At 36.1% G+C, this 11,075-nt stretch overlaps 1 protein-coding gene across 1 annotated transcript; it reads left to right on the top strand.

Annotated features, from left to right (window-relative positions):
* The first annotated feature begins 3,330 nt into the window (after positions 1-3,330).
* Positions 3,331-7,110, top strand: LOC121371135. The gene is made up of 2 exons (XM_041496801.1): positions 3,331-3,645; positions 6,285-7,110. Exons 1-2 carry the CDS (start codon positions 3,405-3,407, stop codon positions 6,350-6,352), a joined length of 309 nt encoding a protein of 102 aa, XP_041352735.1. The 5' UTR covers positions 3,331-3,404; the 3' UTR covers positions 6,353-7,110.
* The last annotated feature ends 3,965 nt before the right edge of the window (positions 7,111-11,075 follow it).

The raw sequence follows: 11,075 nt of genomic DNA on the forward strand, positions 1-11,075 counted from the left end.
ATATGAATACAACATTAAAAGATACAGTTTTAAATGTCCTGAGGTGTCGTTAAACTAGCCGAAATACTCTGCCATTAGACACAACTCGATGAAAATGCTGAATTTTTGCCTACCATCAAATGCACAATGATTCCTACTCTAATACAACAATAATCCTACGTTTGACATTAATATCGTATAAATACCTTTACATTTCTAATTTCTTAGTTAACTGATAAAAAATATTTCTCATATTAATTACTACATGCACTACAGGAAAGAAGGAAATTTTGCCAAGATATGTAATGTAAACAAACTCTGACCAACTGGCTAGAGCTGCGGATGGTCAGTTTCCTGAAATCTTTAGTGAACTTGTCCACCCCCCCCCCCCCACCCCCCACCCCCCAAAGTTACCAACTCGCCCTATTGTTTGGTCAATAACTCAGCACAGATGTTTGGTTAACTTTCCCCAATCCCATTATATGGTCCCAGGGTTTCTGCCAGAGGGTAAAACGGGTATGGCACCATAACCAATTTTTTTCACAGATTTGATTTGTTTAAAAGGCGCAGACCCTAGTTTTAACCCATTAAAAAATGGACATCAAGCTTAGTTAATTTACAAACCTGTAACTCATTTGGAGTGAAAGATGAGTCTGTGACATTAAAAAATAGACTACCGGCCTTGGTGGCATCGTGGTTAGGCTATCGGTTTACAGGCTGGTAGGTACTGGGTTCAGATCCCAGTCGAGGCATGGGATTTTTAATCTAGATCCTGACTCCAAACCCTGAGTGAGTGCTCCGCAAGGCTCAGTGGGTAGGTATAAACCATTTGCACCGACCAGTGATCCATAACTGGTTCAACAACGGCCATGGTTTGTGCTATCCTGCCTGTGGGAAGTGCAAATAAAAGATCCCTTGCTGCCTGTCATAAAAGAGTAGCCTATGTGGTGACTGGGTTTCCTCTAAAAAACAGTGTCAGAAAAAAAGTAAAGTTTGTTTAATTTAACAACGCCACTAGAGCACATTGATTTTTTTTATCTTATCATCGGCTATTGGACGTCGAACATATGGTCATTCTGGACTGGTATGCATATTCAACGATATATAATGCACATTATTGCTTAATATCAACAAGTATAATCGTATAGTTAATTAATAAAACAGTTAAATGTGACGGCTATTATATATAACTGGTGCAGCCATTTTGTACCATTCCAGTGACTACGCCCTCTGGCGAGCTGGTGGTTACCCAATACCTAACGTGTCACGTCACGAATTAGTCTTCAAACTGAAGAAACAAAACATACTTTATTTTTGCAGATGCATCGCAATGTTCTGTAATAATATCCATCCCAGTAACACAGCAACGTGTATATGTGGTTTATTTTTCAATACAAAATAAACCACCACTGTCAAAGTGTTGAAATAACTGTATTATGTTTTGTACATAAATTAACCCAGGTACTGAAATAATAGTCGGAGTGTTTTCTTGGTTAATTGGTATTTTCTTTCCGTGATCTGTACCTGTGGTTCCTGATTGGCAGGTGTATATTTAGACTGTCCCCAGACACTGTCTAGACACATTAAAAAGACATGCCTCTTTTATTAAGATCACAGGGTATTGTGTGATAACCTCAAATCGTAATGGACATTATCAGCCGTCATGCTTTATTACTGTAATTCTGTAAAACCCTTGATTAAGTAGACTTTCCCATCTAAAACCACAAATCTGACCACTTACGTAGTCCCAAAGAAAACTAAATTATCACTTAAGTATCGTGACTGGTAGTTTTTGCTCAAATATACCCTACCAATAGGCCTAATAATATGCATTTTTTTTTTTGGATTTTTTAAAAGAAAAAATATTATAACTCCATTACGTTATATTGATGCAATTTAAAATATATTTAGTTAAATAGTTTATTATACTATCAAGTCATTTATGTTGTTTTACAAGTCAGGTTGATGAAAGCGAAGCGCCTTGTCGTAAATTAGAGCGCTTGTGTACACTGTGCATAGAGAAGTCGGACAGAGCTGATGTCACTTCGCCCCAAGTAATACCACCGGACATCACAAAAACAAAACGGCTGCCCCAAGTTAACAGGAATAATTATGTTTTTTTATTAACTCTAAAATTACGTGTTTTTCATTTGTTAAAGTGTCAATATGTGTTGGTGGTCCGAATATACATCTTTCAACACATAAGGCTCTTGTTTGAGTTGACCCTACCTTTAAGAGCAGAATCAAACAATCTCAAACGACCTACTTGCACACCTGCAGTGTACAAATGTGTATGTCAAATCTGTATGTGTAAATCGCTGCCACAAGCTACTGCATATTGTGTAATCAGTTTTGTATGTGATGTTTAAATATGTTCTATGGAACACTGATCTGAAATAAAAATCTATTAAATATTATTAAAAACTAGGGTCTGTCCCTTCAACTTATTGTCCGAACCAAATTGTTAACAACTACGAAAAATTACTCTCCTACCTTTGATTGCTGTTAGATTTCCTCCAAAGTTTGTCCAGACACAAATCTTGAAAAAAACATTACAGTGACACAGATTCCACATACCAGATGATAACCATGTCACCTATATCGACTTCGCTGAGAGCGCATAGGGGAAAAAGCATGTAATTTTGTATTAGCTGCCATTTTGACTTTTTATGGAATATTCTTCAAGAGGGGTGAAAGGATAGGACTTAATCTAACAACATCATAACATGTTATTGTTATGATATAAAAGCAAACGTGATGACGTCATATTATTAATTTTTATTATTATTATTATTTTAACGATACCACTAGAGATCATAGATTTCATATTAATTGTGTCACATACTTTGGAGGCTTTCACCCCTCTTGAAGAGTATTCCATAAACAAGCAACATGGCAGACGGCAGAAAACTGCATGTATTTGTCCCTAGATGCAATCTCAGCAAAGACAATATCGGCAAAATCGTTGCAGTCTCGTGTGTGGAATCTGTATATTTGTAGTGGGTTTTTTTATGATTTGTATTTGGATAAACTTTGGAGGAAATCTAACGGCAATTAAAGGTAGGAGAGTAATTTTTTGTAGTTGTTAACAATTTGGTTCGGACAATAGGTTTAAGTTGACCTTTTGACAAAATTAATGACTCTGCATGCGTGTTGTCCAGTTAAAATATATGTGGTTCGAGACCCAAAATATAAAAAGTCACATTTCATAGTGTTAATACAGTGATCAATTATTGAATTCGTAGACTTATTATCATGATTTCTTTTCAAACAGAACCCGACTTACACAATTATTTCACAGTTGCAAAAAGTTGCGTCCCCTTATTGTCTGACTCTTTTGTTGAAAACCCCCCCCAAAAAAATATATAAGGGAAATAACTCATTTGTTTTTGTTTTTAGATCTATGCAATTTTCATTGTCATAATATGGATATTTGCAATGTTGAACTGTGTATTAATAAACGTGATGGTTCAAAACAGGTATTTTCACAACCAGCAGGTAAACATCCGATAAAATCAGACTTTAAAACTTTGGTGAATTCTTTGGAAAAGTTACAAAAGGAGGCCAATGCTCATCTGACGGTGATGGTGGAAAAAGAAAAAAGTTTGATTTCAATTTCAACTAACAACTGCTCGAAAAATACATCTGGAGAGATGGAGAGTGATGGTATAATAATTATTTAGCTTTAATCCGAGGAATTATCCAAATGACCCCAAATATATATATTTGTAGTTTGTATGCAATGGCAGAAATGTTATTTATATGTAATGTTATCTTTCAGGGGTGACCATAGTTCATCAAGATTAACTTTGGTAGTGCTTGCACTTGTAGCCAAAGTTAATCTTGATGAACTAGGGTGACCAGTCATAACGTCCCCGTGTCATAACATCCCCGCATCAGATTGTCCCTGTATCATATCGTCCCCGCATACGAAGGACCGTAACATCCCCACGTGATAACGTCCCCTTGTAAGAAGGACCATAATGTTTTAAATAATGCCCCAATGTGTTTTCTAGGATGTCTTATGTACATAGAACAAATCATATAATAAGGCCATTAAGGGTACCATAATGAGTAGCCCGAGTACTCTGACTGTAAGAGAGCTAGACGGACACTTGGACATAAACACGCTCTCATTACAGTCAGAGACCAACCTATGTCTTTTTTTGGCAATTCCTGACTACCAAACGGTAGGCAACGAGTCCCGCTCTAATACCACAACAATCCTATGTTTGATGTCAAATACCTTTACATCAATCATTTTCGAGTTAAGTGATACAAAAAAAATCCACATATTAATCACTAATACACTTACTACAGAAAGAAACCCGACAGCACCCACATTCAGCTACGCTTCGTGACACTCCGTCGCAACAATTGCAAAGCTCGGCGATCTATTTCGAGTCGTAGACCACGTGATCGCGCACTGGGTGATTCCGCCTTGTGCAGCAGTTACAGGGGTCGTCTCATATCAAGCGAAGTTACAACATGGAAGAGTTGGCAAATGCCGTTTTGGATGAATTTGGATTTCATTACGTCATTTCATTATGTAATGAGAGCGTGTTTATGTCCAAATGTCCGTCTAGCTCTCTTACAGTCAGAGTACTCGGGCTACATAATGAGTAGCCTAAGTCTGATGTTTGGTGTTAGTGAGTAGTATTCTTAATTAGTTGTTATAAGCGAAATTTAGTGGCCTCTTTGATTTAACATGGATACCCTTATTGGGCATTAATTCCTCAAAACAGACAACAATAAAATGTTCAATGTTTTGTCTCTGATGTTTGCTGTTAGTGATGTTAGTTAGCACATACACTCTGTACAACTTGGCGCAGCCGTTGCAGCAAAGATACGAAGTGAGGTGAAAAGGACCTAATGGCATTCACGTGATTCAGGGATTGAATAGGGTTGAAATGACATTGAATTTGATTCCACTTCTCTCAAATAATTATTGTGTATGTGTTGTGTAGTCGGTGTTAAGTGTGAGCAGGGACGTTTTGGTAGGAACCGGGGACGTTTTCACACGGGGACGATATGACTGGTAACCCTTTCATGTTCATCATTTATTTCAATTAATGTACTATTATATCGTGGAGAGGCATTTACATAGGCCTACAGCCTGTTTGCCGATCCATTTCATTTATTTCAAATGAATAAATATTGTTTAAAAAAAAATATATATATATCGTCTCGGTATGTATTATCATGCGGTATGTATTTTGGTGCGCTATCTTTAAATAGCAATTGTGCGTCATCAAAGAAAAACTATGACGTAAAATGCAGACATTTTTTTTATTGATAAGAAAAAAGCAATGTTTACAATTTGCTAGTTTGCACATGTAGGCTAAAACTAAAACTAAAAATCTCACTATATATCAGGGATGTCATTAATAGCCGGCACCTGGCAATTTTTCGTCGGCTATCGAATCAATTGTCACCTGGTATCGAACTTCCAATAAACAATGCTTGTCAATTTTTTTTTGATTAATGGCCGCCTATAATTTGATTTTCGCCTGCTATTTTTATTTTTAATGACATCACTGTATATTGAATTTATTGTTTATATTTTAAAGATATATATACATTAGGTTATGTCTTTGTAAATAATAACAAGAAAAACATCGTTATTTTTACAATACGCGAGATTGTTACTTATCTGCATCAAAACCCATACCGCGAGTATATATATAAGGGAAATAACTCATTGTAATCGCACTATCAATTTGATTATTTGATCTATTTATTACCTTATTTAATTAACTACAAATATCAATTAATAAAATGATTATAACCTTTTAAATAACAAATTATGGAAGCCCATCTTACCTATAGGACGCTTTCCGATCCAGGCCTTGGAATGTACACATTCAACTGTGGCATGTGTTTTATATATCGACGGAATATATTATATATTGTACTCTTAATAACTTAAAGCGAGAAGATTATTTTTACAGGCAATGAATCTGTCATGTTTCGAACCATTGATTGCCACTATCATTTGGCTGAATCTTTAAAAAAGGGGAGTAAAATCTACATACATGTACAAATAAATGAGTAAAATCTACATACATGTACAAATAAATAAATAAATCAGTTGCTGATGGTGATTGCACTATGTAAAGGTTTATAACATGGAGACGTTGAAATAGTCTCCACTGTTTTTCTTTACTAAACATTTTTAATATAAATGCACTCATAATAACTTAAAATAAGTGGTCATCTGTCTAATGTGCAGAAATGGTTTTTAACAAACAAAATTATTAATTTAATAGAAGTACTTCTATTCTGTTCTCCTTTTTTGTTTGCAGATGACACTGAAGAAGATGAAGATGATGAAACTAATGGTGAACCTATAGAGAAGAAAATAAAGAGATGACAAGAAACCCTCAAAACATCACAGAAATAGACATATATTATTATTTTAAATCTACAACTGGCAACAGAATGGAGAGTTTTGTCATTACAGCAACAATTATGTTCTTCGTGGCAGTACTTGGTACAGTAAACTGAATATTGTAGGTAGCAATATAATTCTTACCAGTATTTGCAAGGAAAGATTAAAAGGAAGTTTTCATTTATAACACCAAAAAAGATCATAATTCAACACAATTGTATATGATATTATGTAGTTACAGTCTGTAAGTATTTATATCAATTGACAAAGCAATCCAATTCTGAATTATCCAAGATTTCGACTGTATTTATACATTGTAAAGCATACAAATTTATTAAAAACATTACACAACAATATAAAAGATCATCTTTTTAAACACCAAAAAGAAAAAAAATGTTAAGTTGTTTTTTGACAGCCACTAGTAAAAGCTATCCATGTTTGGGTTAGTTTCACACTTTACAAATTAATCTCGAGCACTGCAGAAATGACAACATCAATGTGTTCACTTAATATTAACTACAACTCATGGATTAATAGTTTTCCTTGTTCAGAATGCAAAATCTTGAATGAAATATTATCCTGTATCATGTATTTATTGCATTCTTTTGTAATGGAACAGGTTGTCACAACCAGGCGTGACTGAGGGTGACTCAATTACTACTTTTTAATAAAAATGACAACAAACAAAACAGCTTAAATTATATATATATATTCACAAAGAAAATAAATCTTTGACAAAACTTCGAGATGTCTTAAATTACAAATTACTTGCCTTTTAAATATGTACTTTACCATGTAACACAATTTGACAATCTTTCAAGATCAAAGTTAATAGTTAATTATTAGTCCCCTTCTGGTCCAACTGGAGGTGACTATAGGTTTCATCTCTGTCTGTCCGTCCATCTGTCTGTCCTGTCCCACATATGTTTTTCAGATGTTTTTTGCAGAAGGCTTTGAGATATTGAGCTGAAATTTTGTATAGTTTCATCATGTACTGTTACAGATCAAGCTTGACTTCCATGACGATTTACCCATTTTTGAAGGAGTTATAGCCCTTGAACTTAGATGTGAAAATTTGTTTTCCCAGACTTTTTTTTTCAGAAGACCTTTAGATATTGAGCTGAAATTTTGTGTATAGGTGTATCACATACTGTTACAGATCAAGTTTGACTTTCCCCATTTTTAATGGAATTATGGCCCTTGAACTCAGAAGATGTGAAAACTAAATTTCCAGATTTTTGCAATGCCTGGAGATATCAAGATGAAATTTATCATTTGTATATAGCTTACAGCTCAAGTTGAAGTTTAGTGGTGATTTACTTACTTTTTAGAGTTATGGCCCTTGAATTTGGAAGATATAAAAAAATGTTGGGCGCGGTAGGAGACGTATTGCTTTAGCAGTACTCTCAAAATGCTTTTTATATAAGTGTTCACATCTAGCATTTATTTTTATGTTTTAAACTGTCAAGATCTCACTATGAATTCAATGTGGCCATCCAATAGCTTGTGTGATTGGCATATGCGTGATTAGCTTATGTGTGATTCTAACCACAAAACTACACAGCAGAGTATTATACTGTGCAGAAAAAGTAACACACCAAAAGTTTGTTTAAAGTTTGTTTTGTTTAACGACACCACTGGAGCACACTGATTAATTAATCATCGGCTATTGAACAGAACAGAACAGAGCAGAATTTTATTATTCTCAGGCCGTTATGCAAGAGCATAAGAGGAACATACATATTCTGATTTTGACAAGATGGTTTACAGGAGAATACAAATAATAAGAATACATTGCTTGGTACCTATATGAATACAAATACAGTACATGGTATTACATTATAGAGATATGTGTATTAACAATATAGATACATTCCGTCATGTAACAGAGTAGAGATACATGAATATGGTTAAAATGTAATTATTCAGAATATTTCAGTTACAACTGTGTTCTTTACAATTCTTGATATTACAATATATAGATATAAATATTTAGTGCATTTAAATTTTTATAAATGTGTATAATTAGATGTAAAAAATAGTTTCATAAATTAACACTAAAGATGTAAAATAATGTAATACGACTTAAAATATATCAAGTATAATTGTATGTTTATACCTTCAGTTTCATTAACTGGTTAAAGTATGGTCATTTTGGTTGTTGGGTATTGTTATTATGGATGTTTAAATACTTGAAAAAATATATTTATGAATTTACTGCTCATAAGTTCTCTAAATTTATATATATTTGGACGGATATACGTGTAATAGTATGGATGCAAACATTCTTTTCGGGTATTATTGAAAAAACTACATACAAATAAATAATGGAATTCGTCTCCTATATTGTTTTCATCGCAAATAGTACATAGTCTATCTTCCAATAGAACTGTATTCCAACGTCTAGTCTCAATGGGTAAATAATGGTTAGAAGTCCTAAATTTTATCATAACAGTCCATAACTGTGATGTCAAACATTTGGTAATTCTGACTTGTACAAGTTGTAGTCATCAGAGGAAACCTGCTACATGTTTCCAAATGCAGCAAGGAATCTTTTTATATGCATCAACCCACAGGCAGGATAGCACATACCATGGCCTTTAATCTACCAGTACTGGTGCACTGGCTAGAACGAGAAATAGCCCAATGGGCCCACCAACAGGGATTGGTCCCAGACAGACTGTGTATCAAGCGAGCGAGCGCTTTACCACTGGGTTATGTCCTGCCCCTAACACACTAAGTGCTCTTATGTAGTGCTATAAGTATGTAACAGGGTGCTACGTCCTGCCCCTAATACACTAAGTGCTCTTATGTAGTGTGCTATAAGTATGTAACAGGGTGCTACGTCCTGCCCCTAACACACTAAGTGCTCTTATGTAGTGTGCTATAAGTATGTAACAGGGTGCTACGTCCTGCCCCTAACACACTAAGTGCTCTTATGTAGTGCTATAAGTATGTAACAGGGTGCTACGTCCTGCCCCTAACACACTAAGTGCTCTTATGTAGTGCTATAAGTATGTAACAGGGTGCTACGTCCTGCCCCTAATACACTAAGTGCTCTTATGTAGTGCTATAAGTATGTAACAGGGTGCTACGTCCTGCCCCTAATACACTAAGTGCTCTTATGTAGTGCTATAAGTATGTAACAGGGTGCTACGTCCTGCCCCTAATACACTAAGTGCTCTTATGTAGTGCTATAAGTATGTAACAGGGTGCTACGTCCTGCCCCTAACACACTAAGTGCTCTTATGTAGTGTGCTATAAGTATGTAACAGGGTGCTACGTCCTGCCCCTAACACACTAAGTGCTCTTATGTAGTGTGCTATAAGTATGTAACAGGGTGCTACGTCCTGCCCCTAACACACTAAGTGCTCTTATGTAGTGCTATAAGTATGTTACAGGGTGCTACGTCCTGCCCCTAACACACTAAGTGCTCTTATGTAGTGCTATAAGTATGTAACAGGGTGCTACGTCCTGCCCCTAATACACTAAGTGCTCTTATGTAGTGCTATAAGTATGTAACAGGGTGCTACGTCCTGCCCCTAATACACTAAGTGCTCTTATGTAGTGCTATAAGTATGTAACAGGGTGCTACGTCCTGCCCCTAATACACTAAGTGCTCTTATGTAGTGCTATAAGTATGTAACAGGGTGCTACGTCCTGCCCCTAATACACTAAGTGCTCTTATGTAGTGCTATAAGTATGTAACAGGGTGCTACGTCCTGCCCCTAACACACTAAGTGCTCTTATGTAGTGTGCTATAAGTATGTAACAGGGTGCTACGTCCTGCCCCTAACACACTAAGTGCTCTTATGTAGTGCTATAAGTATGTAACAGGGTGCTACGTCCTGCCCCTAACACACTAAGTGCTCTTATGTAGTGTGCTATAAGTATGTAACAGGGTGCTACATCCTGCCCCTAACACACTAAGTGCTCTTATGTAGTGCTATAAGTATGTAACAGGGTGCTACGTCCTGCCCCTAACACACTAAGTGCTCTTATGTAGTGTGCTATAAGTATGTAACAGGGTGCTACGTCCTGCCCCTAATACACTAAGTGCTCTTATGTAGTGCTATAAGTATGTAACAGGGTGCTACGTCCTGCCCCTAACACACTAAGTGCTCTTATGTAGTGTGCTATAAGTATGTAACAGGGTGCTACGTCCTGCCCCTAACACACTAAGTGCTCTTATGTAGTGCTATAAGTATGTAACAGGGTGCTACGTCCTGCCCCTAACACACTAAGTGCTCTTATGTAGTGTGCTATAAGTATGTAACAGGGTGCTACGTCCTGCCCCTAACACTAAGTGCTCTTATGTAGTGCTATAAGTATGTAACAGGGTGCTACGTCCTGCCCCTAACACACTAAGTGCTCTTATGTAGTGTGCTATAAGTATGTAACAGGGTGCTACGTCCTGCCCCTAACACACTAAGTGCTCTTATGTAGTGCTATAAGTATGTAACAGGGTGCTCGGTACACAAAATGACAACAACTGGTTATGAAGCTTTGCACAGTTTATTGCAGATCACGGAGACGAAACCCATCTCAAACCCGTGAGGTTTAAGATGTTCCGTTCAACCATATCCACCGTCACTTATAGACTACTGTAAACCTTTACATAAATTCTTATATTAAGATGCAGGACACCAAAATATCAGGAGCCCAAAAGAAACCACCATCCAGTATATTACTCAATAAATGCAGA

Source organism: Gigantopelta aegis, chromosome 4 (genome assembly GCF_016097555.1).
Source record: "Gigantopelta aegis isolate Gae_Host chromosome 4, Gae_host_genome, whole genome shotgun sequence".
Taxonomy (NCBI): Eukaryota; Metazoa; Mollusca; class Gastropoda; order Neomphalida; family Peltospiridae; genus Gigantopelta; species Gigantopelta aegis.